The sequence below is a fragment of the Phyllobates terribilis genome, unplaced genomic scaffold, assembly GCF_046119375.1.
Source record: "Phyllobates terribilis strain yellow unplaced genomic scaffold, ASM4611937v1 Scaffold_4__5_contigs__length_816908805, whole genome shotgun sequence".
Taxonomy (NCBI): domain Eukaryota; kingdom Metazoa; phylum Chordata; class Amphibia; order Anura; family Dendrobatidae; genus Phyllobates; species Phyllobates terribilis.
This window is the reverse complement of record NW_027362764.1, coordinates 801,229,361-801,248,812: the sequence shown is the minus strand read 5'-3', so window position 1 is coordinate 801,248,812 and position 19,452 is coordinate 801,229,361. Positions and strand designations below refer to the sequence as shown.

Below are 19,452 nucleotides of genomic sequence, written 5' to 3'. Positions count from 1 at the left end.
AAGAATTCAGATAGAAAAATGTATCATCAACAAAAGAGAGCAGCACAAATCGATGACTTTTTATAGCGTTGGTACCGAGTAGTGTTGAGCGAATTTGTTCGGCATTTTAAATTCGGGTTCGTGGTTCCGGCTTGTTCGCGCCAAAAAATCGTCCACACCCACGAACATCCCTGATCTGCTACACTGTCACACAGATGTTACCTGCAAGACAGCGTGGCAAATCAGGGATGTTCGTGGGCGGAGACGATTTTTTTGGCGCTAACAAGCCGGAACCCCGAACCCGAATTTGAAATGCCGAACAAATTCGCTCAACTTCACCTACCTGATGATTTTCTGGATCTTCCTCTGGACGGTCCTGGGAATACAGAGGACGGGGACTTCTCTCTGGTGGGTTTCTTTCATCTGTAGGAGACACACAAAGCCCAGTGTTTGCATGTGATGATAGGATAATGGGAGTTGTATCTAGATGATGCTCAAACCAGGTTTTTAATTCACAAATAATGAGTCTTACCCGTCTGATTGTCCTCTGACTCCTCATCTTCTTCATCTATAACTTCGACCTTAATATCCATCAGATTTTCACTCTAAACAGAGAAAAAAAAAAAGAAGATTGGTAAATGAAATTCACTTCCATCTCTTTACGGTTGTATTTTGATGAGACTTTAGCGCCATCTACCTGCTGATTCTCCATGACGTTGTGCTCTTCCTCTGGACGGTCCTGGGAATACAGAGGACGAGGACATCTCTCTGGTGGGTTTCTTCTTCTGGTCCTGGATCCATCTGTGGGAAATAAAGACATACAGTGACTGAATCCATGACCAGCTGGAGATCAGTGTATGTATATATTATATACTTCTTCTCACTAACTTTCTACTACAAAACATTACATTAAAACAGTCGCCCCCATTGTGATACCTGGAGAGCAGCTGCCGTTATACAGAGATTCCCCTTCTCCATTCAGATCTCCAGACACTTTTTCTCGGGATCAAGTATGGTCTCCTCTTACCTTGTGATGAAGGACAAGAGTCGTCTTCCATCATGACGTCCTCGTACAGATCCTTGTGTCCTTCTAGATACTCCCACTCCTCCATGGAGAAATAGACGGTGACATCCTGACACCTTATAGGAACCTGACACACAATGATAGCGTCATTACCCAGAATCCCCCAGTCCCGCCCTGTATAATGTCCCAGCATTCACCTCTCCGGTCAGCAGCTCAATCATCTTGTTGGTGAGTTCCAGGATCTTCTCCTTGCTCCTCTCATGTATCCGGGAGTGCGGGGGCGGGTCTGTAATGGGGCCCCGCCTCCTGCTCCGCCCTCCTGACTCACAGCTGCCAGGAGTCTCACAGTCACCTGGCGTCTTCTTCACCATTGTATAGTCCTGTGTGAGGAGAGACATCACATTGCCCTCTCTAGAGGATTATATTCTGCCTCCTTCCACCCAAACTCCCCTTATTAGTCTACAAACTAGGACTGGAAAGTGCCAATTACTGATGTCAATGCCTGTAAGTTTCCTTTCCTAGGACCGCAAACTACTACAGAGGTTTCCACAGCATCTCCATCTTTTTTATATGTAGGGTTCCCATCCTTCAGGCCAAATCCTCATTCTCTGGTGTGGTCATGGGTAAAAGGGAAATAACACTGCTAAACTTCTCCTTACACATTAAACTAAAGCCTGCTGATTACGGTGGGATCGGCTGACAATATTATATGTGTATTGGAGCCTCTCGACTCTCCTCTGACAGATGATGTTGGGAGAGAGAAGGATCCAGCCTGTTGAAATTCAGTGGCCGATCCTTTGGTTCTCCAAGAGATGAGCCGAGAGAGGTCTCTGTCTGATATTGGCTCTCTCATAGAGAATACTGGAGCACTCGGCCGAGTGTTCCCGAGTACGGGAAAGTCGGGAGATAAAGGGGTCATCTGAACCATCATTCATCCGACAGTTACTTAATGTGCATGGGGGGGCTTTACATTGTGACCTGATGCTCCTGATCATCCTATAGACCCCATCTCCTTAATTAGAAGTTCTTTTGACTATCCTGTCTTCAGTGACTAAACAACTTGTCCAGCTTCCATAAAGACCAGTAGAGCCAGGAACCTGCCGACTTTCTGGCTTTTCTGAAAGTGGGTTTACACTGAACAATCTGCGGCGTTAAACGTCCGCCGATCGGCTACATATCTGACAATCAACCATCATTTAGTGGCCTGCTTAGACTGTATTATAATATGTGCAAAGAACGATCAATAATAGACCTTCTCCTGTGAATCTCAGTCACAGGCTGGGCCATCAGCCATGTTGGGCACACACCGGCACCCAACCGATCTTCACTTTTCCTTTCTTAGCAATGTCGTTATACGGGACTATGGATTACTCTGACTACTTCCTAGGATATATTTGCCATTTTCTATGTCTGACTTGTTAAATAATGAAGAAATGTGGAAAAAGAAGAAAAAAAAGAGAAGTTCACCTCTCCGGTCAACAGGTAGATGATCTCCAAGGTGAGTTTTAATAATACTTTAGTCATCTCATTATCCTTCTCCATCCTTGGAGAAGGTCGGTCATTTAGAAGAAAGCTGGGAGGTTCAGGTACCGCTCACACCTTTAGAGAATGGGGACAACATTGGTGAAAAGACAGGTTATTAAAGCCTTCACCAAGACTTATGGGCGTATTCACAAAAACAACATTCATGACAGAGCTGTCCTGGAGAACAAACCACCTTAATGTGGAAAAACAGGGCCCCCTGACCCACCACATCCAGGAGTAAAGCTAGTGGATAGGTGGTCGTACCTGTGCCCTATACTTTGGTGTATGAATAGGAAATGTTCCTAGAACACCCAATGTTTGTGCTGGGAATACCCCACTGATTGTTTCTCTGTTCACGTCACCTGTCCGCTGCAGTTAATCACAGGCCGGTGACAGGTGAGCAGTGACGTCATCACCTCCGGAGCTGGAACAGACCACAGAGCGGTCTACGGTGGATTCACGAGAGTGACAATAGGTGAGGACAGAACAGTTTGAAGTTTTCAGGGAAACCAGGCCTCCAGGCAGCTTTGTATGGAGTCTGAACTACCTGTCTCCTAAGTCTGAAATGTTTGACTTTGGGCAATGCCTGTGGACCTCTACCCACATGCCGGATGCTTGAGGTCAGACCAAAAGAAATTTGAAAAGGTGAGAATCACTGTATACTGTAAACTTTGCCCACACAATGGAGATGCCTACCTCATGATCCCAGACAGAGCCGTAGAGCAATCACAAATCACAGTTTGGCCCCTTAACCAGAGAGAGTAGTCACAGAGACAGACTTGATCAATTTAAGGGAAAGTGTCATCAGAAAATGATCTATTGTTCAAATCAGGTTTTGATGTTAAAGATATTTTGAATATTTCTGAAATAAAAAAAAGAAACTTGCAATTTTCATACTGACCCCTAGGCTAGGAGGTGAGCTGTGACATCACCTATTGTGAATGGTGGATCCTGTGTTATCTACTGTACAGTGGAATGTAAAAGTTTAGGCACCCTTGGTCAAAATCACTGTTATTGTGAACTGTTAAGCAAGATGAAGTGATCTCTAAAAGGCCTAAGGAGATTTGTGTGCTCAGATAACTGACCAAAGTTTCAGACCTTAATTAGCCTATTAGGGTTATGGCTTGTTCACCATCATCATAAGGAAAGGCCGGTGATGCAAATTTCCCAGCCATATAAAAACCTCCTGTAACCTTGGGCTAAAAACAGCAGCCATGGGTTTTTCTAAGCAGCTGGTGGAGGCCCGCAAAGCAGGAGAAGGGTATAAGAAGATAGCCAAGCATTTTCAAGTTGTCCTCTCCTCAGTTCAAAATGTAATTAAGAAATGGCAGTTAACAGGAAGAGTGGAGGCCAAGGTAAGGTCTTGAAGACCAAGCAACATTTCAGTGAGAGCTGCTTGTAGGATTGCTAGAGAGACAAATCAGAACCCCGCTTGACTGTAAAAGAAGATTTAGCAGACTCTGGAGTTGTGGTACATTGTTCTACTGTTCAGAGACACCTGCACAAATATGGCCTTCATGGGAAAGTCATCAGAAGAAAACCTCTCTTGCGTCCTCTCCATAAAATTTCAGCCTCAGAAGTCTGCAAAAGAACATCTAAACAAGCCTGATGCATTTTGGAAACAAGTCTTGTGGACTGATGAGGTAAAATAGAACACTTTGGTCACAATGATCAAAGTTATGTGTGGATAAAAAAGGGCCCAGAATGTCAGGAAAAGAACATCCCGCCAACCATTAAGCATGGTGTAGTGCCGGCGTCCCTGCCCTCTGCTAGGCAGGGACGCTGTTCCCCTCACCGCTCTGCTCCGTGCCCGGCGTCCCTCTCCCGCTCTGCTGGCAGCGCGCGCTCCTTCCCGGCCACTGTGCTTAGGGCGCGCGCGCGCGCGCCCTCCCTCCCTCTTAAAGGGGCCGCGCACGCCGTCCTAAGGAGTCCCCGGCCAATGGCCGGAGGACTTTACCATATATAAGGCACCTCCTCCAAAATGGAGGTGCCCGAGCAATGTTGTTGCACCGTTCTACTCTGCTTCAGCCCTCAGGTCCCGTTGCCAGTTACCTGCCAGTTACCTGCCAGATTCCTGCCAGCTTGCTGTCCTAATCCTGCCTGATTCCCTGTTACCTGCCTGCCTGAGGTCCGACGGTCTGCCTTACAACTCCGGTCAGTCTGTCTAAGGACCAACTTGCCCGCTCACCTGGGAGCGCACATCAGCTACCTGCCTGCTTGCCTGAGGTCCGACGGTCTGCCTTACAACTCCGGTCAGTCTGTCTATGGACCAGCTTGCCCGCTCACCTGGGAGAGCTTCTCCGCTACCTGCCTGCTTGCCTGCCCGGAGGCTCCGCTGTCACGTGCTGTGACCACCAGCTATTTCAGACTCTTGCCCGCTCACCTGGGAGCGCTTCTCCGCTACCTGCCTGCCCGGAGGCTCCGCTGTCACGTGCTGTGACCACCAGCTATTCCAGACTCTTGCCCGCTCACCTGGCAGCACTTCTCCGCTACCTGCCTGCCCGGGGGTTCCGCTGTCACGTGCTGGGACCACCAGCTATTCCAGAGACTCTTGCCCGCTCACCTGGGAGCGCTTCTCCGCTACCTGCCTGCTTGCCTACCTGGAGGCTCCGCCGTCACGTGCTGTGACCACCTGCTATTCCAGAGACTCTCGCTTGCTCACCTGGGAGCACACATCCTCCATCTGCCTTGCTAGCCTACCTGGAGGTTCAGCCATCACAGGTCGTACCTACCCTTTACCTAGAGACTGCCCCGGTCACTTGCCGTGACCTCCAGCCCGTTCTTCCAGAGACTGCCCCGGTCACTTGCCGTGACCTCCAGCCCGTTCTTCCAGAGACTGCCCTGATCACTTGCCGTGACCTCCTGCCCGTACACCCAGAGACTGTCCCGGTCACCTGCTGTGACTGCCTGCCTGGTCGCCACCCGCTCCCTTACAAGGACCGCTCCCTTGTATAGTAGCCTAGAGGTTCCGCCTCCCAGACCCGTTACAGTTTGCTCGGGCCATGGAACCCGGTGGCACCCAAGCTCCCTCGCTCTCGGACCTGTGTCATGAACTGTCCCGTCAAAGGTCCCAACAGGAGTCCATCCTGGGTCACCTGCGGAATGTCAATACTCGACTGGACACTGACTGTTCCACCAACAACCTCCGCCAGTGCCATGTCTCGCAATCCGGCAGCTCCGCTGTCCACTAACACCATGATATCCTACCCCGGACCTCGGCTTTCTGCACCTCCTCGCTTCGGAGGCGACTCAGCCCAGGCTCGGGGCTTCATAAATCAGTGCACCCTGCACTTTGAACTATTGTCCCACCAGTTTAACTCCGACCGAGCCAAAATTGCATTCATCATGTCCCATCTCACCGGGGAGGCCCTGGCCTGGCTAAATCCTCTATGGGAGAGAGGAGACCCCCTGGTGTCCAACTTGCCTGCTTTTCTCACGGCTTTCCGGAAAGTCTTCGACGAACCCGGACGGAAGACCTCATCCGCATCATCGTTGCTACGCCTCCGTCAGGAAAGTCTCACCGTGGGCCAATATGCCATACGGTTCCGTACCCTTGCCTCGGAGCTGGCCTGGGATAACGACGCTCTGGTTTCCGTCTTCTGGGAGGGTCTGTCCGGCCGTATTAAAGATGAACTTGCCGGTCGGGACATTCCTACCACTCTCGATGACTTAATAACTCTTGCCACCCGGATTGACCTACGGTTCCAGGAGCGTGCCAGAGAGGTCACCCGTGAGAGGAGGTTACCACGTCTAGCTCCTACTTTTCAGAAACCCGTCACTCCTTCTGTCTCTAACCAGGTACACCCTCCTGAGCCTATGCAGGTCGACCAGACCAAGATGGTCAAGACCCGTCAGGACTTACGCCGTGCCGAGGGGACCTGCTTCTACTGTGGCAGTAAGGAGCACCGGATCCGTGCCTGCCCGGAGAGGTCGGGAAACGCCTGTGTCTAGGTTCGCTCAGAGAGGTCCACCTAGACAAGAATAAATCCTCTCCATCCCTGCTGTTGTCAGTTTCAATCGTCTACGGGGAGAACCGTTATTTCGAACTAGCCCAACTGGACTCTGGAGCAGCCGGGAATCTTATTTCACAGTCCCTGGTAGAGAAATACCGCATCCCCACCAAACCTCTGGCTGTACCCTTGTCTGTTGCTGCCGTGGATGGGGGGCTCTTACCACGCCCCATCCAACTCATCACCGAATCCATTACTCTGCAGGTGGGAATGCTGCATTCTGAAAGTATCTCCTTCCATGTTCTGCCTGGACTCTCTCACGCCCTCTTGCTAGGCCTACCTTGGCTCCAGAAACATGCACCCGTTCTTGACTGGCAGACCGGAGAAGTCCTTCGCTGGGGACAGGGCTGCCATAAGACCTGTCTGGTTCCCGTTCATCCCGTCCGTCCTTCTCCTACCCCAGCTAATCTACCTGGACTTCCGATTCCTTATTGGTCTTATGCTGATGTCTTTAATAAAAAGGAGGCAGAGACACTACCCCCTCATAGACCATACGACTGCCCTATCGACCTGTTACCTGGTACTTCTCCTCCCCGTGGGCGTATTTATCCATTATCCGCTGCTGAGACCCGGTCGATGTCCGAATATAATGAGGAGAATCTGGCCAGGGGATTCATCCGGAAATCTACCTCCCCGGCGGGAGCAGGCTTCTTTTTCGTCAAAAAGAAGGACGGCTCTCTCCGTCCCTGTATAGACTATAGAGGCCTTAACCAGATCACGGTGAAGAATAAGTACCCCCTTCCGCTCATTCCGGAGTTATTTGATCGTCTGAGGGGGGCTAGAATCTTCACCAAACTGGACCTCCGTGGGGCGTACAACCTGGTTCGTATCCGTCAGGGGGATGAATGGAAGACGGCATTCAACACCCGGGACGGCCACTATGAATATCTGGTAATGCCCTTTGGCCTCTGTAACGCTCCTGCCGTCTTTCAAGAGTTGGTCAATGACATCTTCCGGGACCTTCTCTACTCCTGCGTAGTGGTGTACCTGGACGACATCTTGGTCTTCTCTCCGGATCTCCAGACTCACCGGAGGGATGTTCGTCAGGTCCTGCTCAGGCTCAGGCAGAACCATCTCTACGCTAAATATGAGAAGTGCCTCTTTGAGCAGACCTCGCTTCCGTTTCTGGGCTACATTATCTCTCAGACCGGCCTACAAATGGATCCTGAGAAACTGTCTGCCATCGAGAAATGGCCCCGACCAGAGGGGTTGAAGGCTATTCAACGGTTCCTGGGCTTCGCCAACTATTACCGCCTCTTCATCCCGCACTTCTCTTCCCGGACTGCCCCAATTTCCGCGCTCACCCGTAAGGGTACTAATCCCAAAGAGTGGCCGCCCGAAGCAGAGGAGGCCTCTCTTTCCCTAAAACAGGCCTTCTCTTCCGCCCCGGTGCTGCATCGCCCGGACGGCAACAAGCAGTTCTTCCTGGAATTTGACGCCTCCTCCTCTGGAGCCGGAGCGGTACTTACTCAAAAATCATCTTCCGGGAGAATGGTAACTTGTGGCTTCTTCTCCAAACTCTTCTCCTCTTCTGAGCGCAACTATTCCATAGGAGACCGAGAGTTATTGGCCATCAAGCTGGCGTTGGAGGAGTGGCGTTACCTACTCGAGGGGGCTCTTCATCCGGTAATAATTTACACTGACCACAAGAACTTGGCTTACCTCCAGCATGCCCAGAGACTTAACCCGCGCCAAGCCCGGTGGTCCTTGTTTTTTGCTCGCTTTGATTTTGTTCTTCATTTTCGCCCGGCTGACAAAAACGTCAAAGCAGACGCCTTGACCCGATCCTTTCTGGTGTCCGATCTCGAGGAAGAACCTAAACATATCATCGATCCCGCCAGAGTAATGCAGGTGGCTCCCGTGAGTCTAAATCGTCTCCCTCCCGGTAAGACGTTTGTTTCAGTACCTGATCGGGAGAAGATCCTACACTGGGGCCATTCGTCTAAACTAGCTGGCCACGCTGGTCAGAAAAAGACCCTCCAGCTTATTGCCCGGCACTATTGGTGGCCTACCCTGAACAAGGACATAATAGACTTTGTTTCTGCCTGTGTGTCCTGCGCCCGCAACAAAGTCCCGAGACATCTGCCAGCCGGACGCCTCCTTCCGCTTCTTGTACCTGCTGCCCCCTGGCAGCATATAGCAATGGACTTTATAACTGATCTCCCCGTCTCTGCCGGTTGTACGGTCATTTGGGTGGTCGCTGACCGCTTTTCCAAGATGGCTCACTTTATTCCCCTGCCAGGCCTTCCGTCTGCACCCGAGCTGGCTAAAGACTTTATCCGCCACATCTTCCGTCTTCATGGCCTGCCCCTCCACATCGTGTCGGATCGTGGGGTACAGTTCACCTCACGTTTCTGGAGAGCCACTTGTAAACTACTAGACGTCACCCTGGACTTCTCTTCCGCTTACCACCCACAGTCCAATGGTCAAGTGGAGCGGATCAATCAGAACCTGACCAGTTACCTCCGGCACTTCGTTAATGCCCACCATTCTGACTGGGTGGATCTCCTACCATGGGCCGAGTTCTCTTATAATAATCACGAGAGCGAATCCTCCTCCAAATCCCCGTTTTTTGTAGTCTTTGGTCAGCATCCTCGGATTCCTTTTCCTGTCTCCACCTCTGTGGACAACCCGGCTGCGGAATCTCTCGTTAGCAAATTTTCCTCCATATGGGAGAGTACCCGGTCCGCACTCCTTCTGTCATCCGAGCGTATGAAAAGACACGCTGACAAAAAACGCCTGGATCCTCCACAATTTCGTCCAGGAGATAAAGTCTGGCTCTCATCTAAATATGTTCGACTCAAGATACCTTCTTACAAGTTAGGGCCTCGGTTCATCGGTCCTCTGGAGGTCATCAGTCAGATCAACCCGGTGGCCTATAAATTGAAACTCCCGGCCAACTTACGGATCCCTAACTCCTTCCATGTATCTCTCCTCAAACCCGTGGTGCTTAACTCTTTTTCCAAGTCTACAGGTACGCCTCCTGCTCCGGTTTCTGCTGAGGACGAGTTTGAGGTAGAGAACATTCTTGCCACCAAAAGGGTAAGAGGAAAGACCTTTTTTCTGGTAGATTGGAAGGGGTTTGGTCCTGAGGAGAGAACGTGGGAGCCCCGGGAGAACATCCATGCCCCTCTCATCCTAGCTAAATTTCTATCTGGCCTAAAAAAGGGGGGGCCTAAAGGGGGGGGTACTGTAGTGCCGGCGTCCCTGCCCTCTGCTAGGCAGGGACGCTGTTCCCCTCACCGCTCTGCTCCGTGCCCGGCGTCCCTCTCCCGCTCTGCTGGCAGCGCGCGCTCCTTCCCGGCCACTGTGCTTAGGGCGCGCGCGCGCCCTCCCTCCCTCTTAAAGGGGCCGCGCGCGCCGTCCTAAGGAGTCCCCGGCCAATGGCCGGAGGACTTTACCATATATAAGGCACCTCCTCCAAAATGGAGGTGCCCGAGCAATGTTGTTGCACCGTTCTACTCTGCTTCAGCCCTCAGGTCCCGTTGCCAGTTACCTGCCAGATTCCTGCCAGCTTGCTGTCCTAATCCTGCCTGATTCCCTGTTACCTGCCTGCCTGCCTGAGGTCCGACGGTCTGCCTTACAACTCCGGTCAGTCTGTCTAAGGACCAACTTGCCCGCTCACCTGGGAGCGCACATCAGCTACCTGCCTGCTTGCCTGAGGTCCGACGGTCTGCCTTACAACTCCGGTCAGTCTGTCTATGGACCAGCTTGCCCGCTCACCTGGGAGCGCTTCTCCGCTACCTGCCTGCTTGCCTGCCCGGAGGCTCCGCTGTCACGTGCTGTGACCACCAGCTATTTCAGACTCTTGCCCGCTCACCTGGGAGCGCTTCTCCGCTACCTGCCTGCTTGCCTGCCTGGAGGCTCCGCTGTCACGTGCTGTGACCACCAGCTATTCCAGACTCTTGCCCGCTCACCTGGGAGCGCTTCTCCGCTACCTGCCTGCTTGCCTGCCCGGGGGTTCCGCTGTCACGTGCTGGGACCACCAGCTATTCCAGAGACTCTTGCCCGCTCACCTGGGAGCGCTTCTCCGCTACCTGCCTGCTTGCCTACCTGGAGGCTCCGCCGTCACGTGCTGTGACCACCTGCTATTCCAGAGACTCTCGCTTGCTCACCTGGGAGCATACATCCTCCATCTGCCTTGCTAGCCTACCTGGAGGTTCAGCCATCACAGGTCGTACCTACCCTTTACCTAGAGACTGCCCCGGTCACTTGCCGTGACCTCCAGCCCGTTCTTCCAGAGACTGCCCCGGTCACTTGCCGTGACCTCCAGCCCGTTCTTCCAGAGACTGCCCTGATCACTTGCCGTGACCTCCTGCCCGTACACCCAGAGACTGTCCCGGTCACCTGCTGTGACTGCCTGCCTGGTCGCCACCCGCTCCCTTACAAGGACCGCTCCCTTGTATAGTAGCCTAGAGGTTCCGCCTCCCAGACCCGTTACACATGGAGGAGGATCAATTATGCTTTGGGGTTGTGTTGCAGCCAATGGCTCGGGGAACATTTCATGGATAGAGGGAAGAATGAAGTCAATGAAATTTCAACAAGTTCTTGATGCAAACATAACACCATCTGTAAAAAAAAGCTGAAGTTGAAAAGAGGATGGCTTCTACAAATGGAGAATGATCCTAAACACACATCAAAATCCACAATAGACGACCTCAAAAGGCGAAAGCTGAAGGTTTTACAATGGCCCTCACAATCCCCTGATCTGAATATCACTGAAAATCTGTGGCTAGACCTCAAAATAGCAGAACATGCAAGACGCCCCAGGAATCTCAAGGAACTGGAAGAATTCTCCAAGGAAGAACGGATGAAAATCCCTCAAACAAGAATGGAAAGACTCTTGTCTGGCTACAAAAAGTATTTACAAGCTGTGATACTTTCAAAAGGGGGCGCTACTAGGCACTAACCATGCAAGGGGCACAAACATTTGCATCAGCCCATTTTACTTTTTGTAATTTTTAAAATGTAAAAAAGATGAAAATTATTTTTTGGGCCAAAAACACAAAGGAAATGTGTCCTTATGTGTTCTTTAGGCCTTAGAGATCATTTCGTCTTCATCTTGCTTATCTGTTCACAATGACAGTAATTTTAACCAGGGTGTCCAAACGTTTACATGCCGCTGTATATAGAGGCGTTATCAGTCATTGTATAGGAAGAGGAGGAGCTGTGACCTCACCTATTGTGATTGGTGGAAACTGTGTTATCAGCCCTTGTAATCCTGTCTGCGATGATAATGAGACCACTGAGAATTCTTCTGCTGTCAGTGTGAAGATTGCAATATTTCTATCAATATAAAATACCTGATTTAAACAGTTATTTTCGTTGATGTGTGCACCAGGTTTGTACGTTTCCTTGTACTAATCTGTGTCTGTAGTCTCAGAGACGGTGAATGGAGCTGATGTGTTATACAAGGCCTCATTACTGGGATCGGACCCCTAATGATCAGTGCGTTATCCGTAACTTCATATTTTGGGATTTACCCTTTAAGCTGTCTGTTTCCTTATAGTTAATAAGGAAAGTTCCCCTCCGCTGAGTTTCCGCTACTTATAATATATGTCTTGTATCTTATATAATAAATTTGTCAGTTACAGAAGCTGCACCAAAAATGCAGCAAAATTTCCCCAAAACAAAACCTTGTATAATCTTACCTTACAGCCGGATTCACACGAGGCGTTTTGTCACTTTTTTTCCTGCAGTTTTTTTAAAATTTCCCAGAAGAAAAAACAAAAGCAGAAGAGAAGGGGAGCCGGAGAGCAGGGGAGCCGGAGGGCAGGAGAAGCCGGAGGGCAGGGGAGATGGGGAGCAGAGAAGCAGGGAAGCCGGAGAATAGAGGAGCCGGAGAGCAGGAGAGATGGGGAGCAGAGAAGCAGGGAAGCTGGAGAACAGAAGAGCCGGAGAGCAGGGGAGATGGGGAGCAGAGAAGCAGAAGAGCAGGGAAGCTGGAGAACAGAGGAGCCGGAGAGCAGGAGAAGCTGGAGGGCAGGAGAAGCCGGAGGGCAGGAGAGATGGGGAGCAGAGAAGCAGAAGAGCAGGGAAGCTGGAGAACAGAGGAGCCGGAGAACAGAGGAGCCGGAGGGCAGGAGAGATGGGGAGCAGAGAAGCAGAAGAGCAGGGAAGCTGGAGAACAGAGGAGCCGGAGAGCAGAGAAGCTGGAGGGCAGGAGAAGCCGGAGGGCAGGAGAGATGGGGAGCAGAGAAGCAGAAGAGCAGGGAAGCTGGAGAACAGAGGAGCCGGAGAGCAGGAGAAGCTGGAGGGCAGGAGAAGCCGGAGGGCAGGAGAGATGGGGAGCAGAGAAGCAGGGAAGCTGGAGAACAGAAGAGCCGGAGAGCAGGGGAGATGGGGAGCAGAGAAGCAGAAGAGCAGGGAAGCTGGAGAACAGAAGAGCCGGAGAGCAGAGAAGCAGGGAAGCCGGAGCGCAGGGGAGATGGGGAGCAGAGGAGCCTGGGTGCAGGAAGAGCCGGGGAGCAGAAGAGCAGGAGAGATGGGTAGCAGAGAAGTAGGGGGCAGGAGAGCTGTCCACACTCTGGCTGATGGCAGTAGTGAAGGACCTGTGATGATGTCACGGTCATGTGATCAGTATGGGAGGGGCGGAGCTTATCTGAGGACAGCATAAGTGGTGCCTGAAGGACCTGTGATGATGTCATGTGACTCAAGGGGGTGGGGCTCCTGTGCTGTGCGGTTTGTATGAAGAGAGCAGAGGCATGCTGGGAGCTGTAGTTCTTTAGTTTTTTACCCCCATGTCCTCTGATGTCGTGGCCTGCACATGCTGTCACTTGTGGTTTTCTCGTACCCCCCCTCAATATGTCACCAGAGAGAGAAGTATTGTCCCCCAGCCCCCTCCTCTTCCAAAATCAAAATGGCGCAGAGATCTGCAAGGCCATTGGTTCCTGATCTCGGTGATCCACCCTAAACCAGTGATCAAAATCCAACATGTTTGGGCCGTGATTATTCTGGGAGAGAAGAGATCCACTACATCCAGTGCTGTCCTGTCAGTGAATCAGTTACTAAATCCTTCCCTGTGCTCCTGATCTAGTAATGAGCCCCCGATCGCCCCCCAGCGTCGTCCCCCATTCTAGTATTGAGCCCCCGATCGCCCCCCCAGCGTCGTCCCCCATTCTAGTATTGAGCCCCCGATCGCCCCCCCAGCGTCGTCCCCTAATCTAGTATTGAGCCCCCGATCGCCCCCCAGCGTCGTCCCCCCCCAATCTAGTATTGAGCCCCCGATCGCCCCCCCAGCGTCGTCCCCCATTCTAGTATTGAGCCCCCGATCGCCCCCCCAGCGTCGTCCCCCATTCTAGTATTGAGCCCCCGATCGCCCCCCCAGCGTCGTCCCCCAATCTAGTAATGAGCCCCCGATCGCCCCCCAGCGTTGTCCCCCATTCTAGTAATGAGCCCCCGATCGCCCCCCAGCGTCGTCCCCAATCTAGTAATGAGCCCCCGATCGCCCCCAGAGTCGTCCCCCAATCTAGTAATGAGCCCCGATCGCCCCCCAGCGTCGTCCCCAATATAGTAATGAGCCCCCCAGCGTCGTCCTCAATCTAGTAATGAGCCCCGATCGCCCCCCAGCATTGTCCCCAATCTAGTAATGAGCCCCCGATCGCCCCCCAGCGTCGTCCCCCAATCTAATAATGAGCCCCCGATCGCCCCCCAGCGTCGTCCCCCAATCTTGTAATGAGCCCCCGATCGCCCACCAGCGTCGTCCCCTATTCTAGTAATTAGCCCCCGATCGCCCCCCAGCGTCGTCCCCTAATCTAGTAATGAGCCCCCCAGCGTCGTCCCCTAATCTAGTAATGAGCCCCCGATCGCCCCCCAATCCAGTAATGAGCCCCCGATCGCCCCACAGCGTCGTCCCCCAATCTAGTAATGAGCACCCGATCGCCCCCCAATCTAGTAATGAGCTCCCCAGCTTCGCCCCCCAATCTAGTAATGAGCCCCCGATCGCCCCCCCAGCGTCGTCCCCCAATCTAGTAATGAGCCCCCGATCGCCCCCAGAGTCGTCCCCCAATCTAGTAATGAGCCCCCGATCGCCCCCCCAGCGTCGTCCCCCATTCTGGTAATGAGCCCCCAATCGTCCCCCAGCATCGTCCCCCAATCTAGTAATGAGCCCCCAATCTAGTAATGAGCCCCCGATCACCCCCCAGCGTCGTCCCCCAATCGAGTAATGAGCCCCCGATCACCCCCAAGCGTCGTCCCCCAATCGAGTAATGAGCCCCCGATCGCCCCCCAATCTAGTAATGAGCCCCCGATCGCCCCCCAGCGTCGTCCCCCAATCTAGTAATGAGCCCCCGATCGCCCCCCAATCTAGTAATCAGCCCCCGATCGCCCCCCAGCGTCGTCCCCAATCTAGTAATGAGCATTACCGATCGCCCACCAGCGTCGTCCCCAATCTAGTAATGAGCCCCCGATCGCCCCCCAGCGTCGTCCCCCAATCGCCCACCAGCGTCGTCCCCTAATCTAGTAATTAGCCCCCGATCGCCCCCCAGCGTCGTCCCCTAATCTAGTAATGAGCCCCCGATCGCCCCCCAGCGTCGTCCCCTAATCTAGTAATGAGCCCCCGATCGCCCCCCAGCGTCGTCCCCCAATCTAGTAATGAGCCCCCAATCTAGTAATGAGCCCCCGATCACCCCCCAGCGTCGTCCCCCAATCGAGTAATGAGCCCCCGATCACCCCCAAGCGTCGTCCCCCAATCGAGTAATGAGCCCCCGATCGCCCCCCAATCTAGTAATGAGCCCCCGATCGCCCCCCAGCGTCGTCCCCCAATCTAGTAATGAGCCCCCGATCGCCCCCCAATCTAGTAATCAGCCCCCGATCGCCCCCCAGCGTCGTCCCCAATCTAGTAATGAGCATTACCGATCGCCCACCAGCGTCGTCCCCAATCTAGTAATGAGCCCCCGATCGCCCCCCAATCCAGTAATGAGCCCCCGATCGCCCCACAGCGTCGTCCCCCAATCTAGTAATGAGCACCCGATCGCCCCCCAATCTAGTAATGAGCTCCCCAGCTTCGCCCCCCAATCTAGTAATGAGCCCCCGATCGCCCCCCCAGCGTCGTCCCCCAATCTAGTAATGAGCCCCCGATCGCCCCCAGAGTCGTCCCCCAATCTAGTAATGAGCCCCCGATCGCCCCCCCAGCGTCGTCCCCCATTCTGGTAATGAGCCCCCAATCGTCCCCCAGCATCGTCCCCCAATCTAGTAATGAGCCCCCAATCTAGTAATGAGCCCCCGATCACCCCCCAGCGTCGTCCCCCAATCGAGTAATGAGCCCCCGATCACCCCCAAGCGTCGTCCCCCAATCGAGTAATGAGCCCCCGATCGCCCCCCAATCTAGTAATGAGCCCCCGATCGCCCCCCAGCGTCGTCCCCCAATCTAGTAATGAGCCCCCGATCGCCCCCAATCTAGTAATCAGCCCCCGATCGCCCCCCAGCGTCGTCCCCAATCTAGTAATGAGCATTACCGATCGCCCACCAGCGTCGTCCCCAATCTAGTAATGAGCCCCCGATCGCCCCCCAGCGTCGTCCCCCAATCGCCCACCAGCGTCGTCCCCTAATCTAGTAATTAGCCCCCGATCGCCCCCCAGCGTCGTCCCCTAATCTAGTAATGAGCCCCCGATCGCCCCCCAGCGTCGTCCCCTAATCTAGTAATGAGCCCCCGATCGCCCCCCAGCGTCGTCCCCCAATCTAGTAATGAGCCCCCAATCTAGTAATGAGCCCCCGATCACCCCCCAGCGTCGTCCCCCAATCGAGTAATGAGCCCCCGATCACCCCCAAGCGTCGTCCCCCAATCGAGTAATGAGCCCCTGATCGCCCCCCAATCTAGTAATGAGCCCCCGATCGCCCCCCAGCGTCGTCCCCCAATCTAGTAATGAGCCCCCGATCGCCCCCCAATCTAGTAATCAGCCCCCGATCGCCCCCCAGCGTCGTCCCCAATCTAGTAATGAGCATTACCGATCGCCCACCAGCGTCGTCCCCAATCTAGTAATGAGCCCCCGATCGCCCCCCAGCGTCGTCCCCCAATCGCCCACCAGCGTCGTCCCCTAATCTAGTAATTAGCCCCCGATCGCCCCCCAGCGTCGTCCCCTAATCTAGTAATGAGCCCCCGATCGCCCCCCAGCGTCGTCCCCTAATCTAGTAATGAGCCCCCGATCGCCCCCCAGCGTCGTCCCCCAATCTAGTAATGAGCCCCCGATCGCCCCCCAATCTAGGAATGAGCTCCCCAGCTTCGCCCCCCAATCTAGTAATGAGCCCCCGATCGCCCTCCAGTGTCGTCCCCCAATCTTGTAATGAGCCCCCGATCGCCCCCCAGCGTCGTCCCCCAATCTAGTAATGAGCCCCCGATCGCCCCCCAGCGTCGTCCCCCAATCTAGTAATGAGCCCCCGATCGCCCCCCAATCTAGGAATGAGCTCCCCAGCTTCGCCCCCCCAATCTAGTAATGAGCCCCCGATCGCCCTCCAGTGTCGTCCCCCAATCTTGTAATGAGCCCCCGATCGCCCCCCAGCGTCGTCCCCCAATCTAGTAATGAGCCCCTGATCGCCCCCCAGCGTCGTCCCCCAATCTAGTAATGAGCCCCCGATCGCCCCCCAGCGTCGTCCCCTAATCTAGTAATGAGCCCCTGATCGCCCCCCAGCGTCGTCCCCTAATCTAGTAATGAGCCCCCGATCGCCCCCCAGCGTCGTACCCTAATCAGGTCACTTTTTTTTAATTTATTTTCATTGTTTGCTGTTTTTATTTCTCTTAGTTGCCTATGGTTGGGTCTCTTGTCTGCCGTTAGCTAATTTTGTGTTCCTTTTATATTAGTGTATTAAGTTTACATTTTTCGTTATTAGGCAGGTATAGAATAGTAACAGAGCGGCCCACAGAATGGTCCCTGCGGGGCAGAAGGGTCCCTGCGGGGCAGGCGGACACACCGCTTTACTCCGGAAGTGACAAAAAACCAGAGACGACCCCTCTTCCTCCACAGGCTCCCACAGCCCGATGGTAGTGGAGTCACTGCTGAATTCTCAGAGTCAGGGCCAAGTTCAGCATTCCCCCCTCCATTGTGGTCTCCCACCAATTCATTTTACCCACAAATACCCCAATTTTTAGGGGCTTTCGCCTACTGTGGAAACTTTCAAAAGGAACCTGAAGACCCACCTCTTCCGACAAGCCTACAACCTGCAGTAACCCTCGCTCCACCATACCGCTGCACGACCAGCTCTAATTGTTTTTGTGTTTGTATACCCCCTTTTTCACATGTAAAGCGCCATGGAATCAATGGCGCTATAATAATAAATAATAATAACCCCAGGAATAAAAATTGATGTCACCAATTTTACCCCCTTTGAGTTTTTCCAAATTTTTGTCCCCTCTGGAGCCTTACAAGTAATTGCCCAACAAACAAGTCAATATGGCAGACAATATATCTCCAAAATCTGTCCACAGTATCCCTATATTGGCAGCTGTCATGACCCGATCCCATTATGAAGCCCTGATGCGACTTATGCATGTTAGCGACAATTAAACCCCCCCCGAGAAAGGAGCCCAACTATGATGGCTTTGATAAATTGAGCCCCTTAATTTCCATCCTAAAATATTCATTTTTAAATTCGTATATCTCTAACTAAAATGTAGCAGCTGACAAGTCCCTTATAAGTTAGAAGAACCGCCTTTCCTTCCGCCAATTCACTCCCTCCAAGTGCGCCATTATGGAATAAGATTATATAAACTGTGCGAGAGCACAATGGGGTACACGTCCACCTCTCTCATTTATGAAGGTAAGGACCGCCAAATAAATCCTCCAAGCAGCCCCGGACATTTGGCATCCCAGGTAAAATTGTGTGGGAACTAATGACGCCAATTCTGCATCAAGGGCACCACGTCTACACCGACAATTATTACACTAGTATCCCCCTAGAAAAATCCCCCCACGCTGAAAATACAGGGACTTGTGGGACAGTCAGAAAAAAAAGAGTAGGTTTTCCATCATACTTGGGTGTCCAGATGTTTGGAGGAGGGGGCATCATTCTCACTGGCAAGTGACCAACTTCTTGCAGGGAAGCGAAAAGATGTCTACGTACCGACCACGCTGCCTACAGACACCATTGTAATGGTCAGAGACAGGGGAGCCACCAGGGACAAACTGAAACTGGTCTGTGTAAGGCCACGGCCCCACTATCAGTATTTGGTCAGTGTTGGGTCAGTTGTTTTTTTTCTCAGGAGTGGGTGATAAATGCAGAATTGGTGACTTGTTTCTATTATACCTTTTCTCTGATTGTTCCTCACCTGGTTTTGGCTCCCACTCCTGAGAAAGAATACTGACCGAATACTGATAGTGGGGCTGTGGCCTAACTATAATAAATTCATGAGAGGTGTAGACCTGCCAGACCAGATACTTCAACCATATCTGGTGAAGTGAAAGACCAGGGCCTGGTATAAAAAGGAGGCCACCTACCTCCATATTGCAACCTACAATAGTTTTGTACTGTACAAAAAAAAAATCTCGAGAATTCCCTTTCCTCCAGTTCCAGAACATTGTTGAGGGTCTCCTATCTGACTCGATGGCTCATGATGCAGCCTACGAGTCAGAGGATATCCAGAGACTTTCAGAGCGACATTTTATTCGCCCCGTCCCTGCCACTCTCACCCAAAAGTATCCCCAAAAAAATATGCTGGGTTTGTAGGAAGCATAGTAGAAGGAACAATTCTCGCTATTATTGCCCCATGTGCCCATCCCAACCAGGCCTTTGTGTCACCCCGTTTGTGGGTCTTCCACACAACTTACAATTATTCAGTTGACACCAAATTATGCGGTAGGGTCTTTTTTTTTTCTTAAAAATATTCTCTTCATTACTTATTATTTATCAGTAAAATATACCTTTACCCAATTTCACAATTCCAGGACTTGATCACTCACATACCAAACTATTATTCAGACAAAT

The 19,452-nt window shown here is 52.6% G+C and overlaps 1 protein-coding gene across 1 annotated transcript in view; it reads right to left on the bottom strand.

The window, feature by feature from the left end:
• Nucleotides 1–12,364, bottom strand: part of LOC141264733 (uncharacterized) — an 84,733-nt gene extending 72,369 nt beyond the window's left edge. Inside the window, exons 1-7 of the mRNA XM_073676994.1 lie at nt 12,189–12,364; nt 2,471–2,602; nt 1,201–1,383; nt 1,007–1,130; nt 677–780; nt 512–584; nt 323–402 (exon numbers count right to left, since the gene is read on the bottom strand). Coding sequence (XP_073533095.1) covers nt 323–402; nt 512–584; nt 677–780; nt 1,007–1,130; nt 1,201–1,383; nt 2,471–2,545 — 639 coding nt within the window. The 5' untranslated portion in view covers nt 2,546–2,602; nt 12,189–12,364. The remainder of the gene's footprint in view (nt 1–322; nt 403–511; nt 585–676; nt 781–1,006; nt 1,131–1,200; nt 1,384–2,470; nt 2,603–12,188) is intronic.
• Between the last annotated feature and the right edge of the window lie 7,088 nt (nt 12,365–19,452).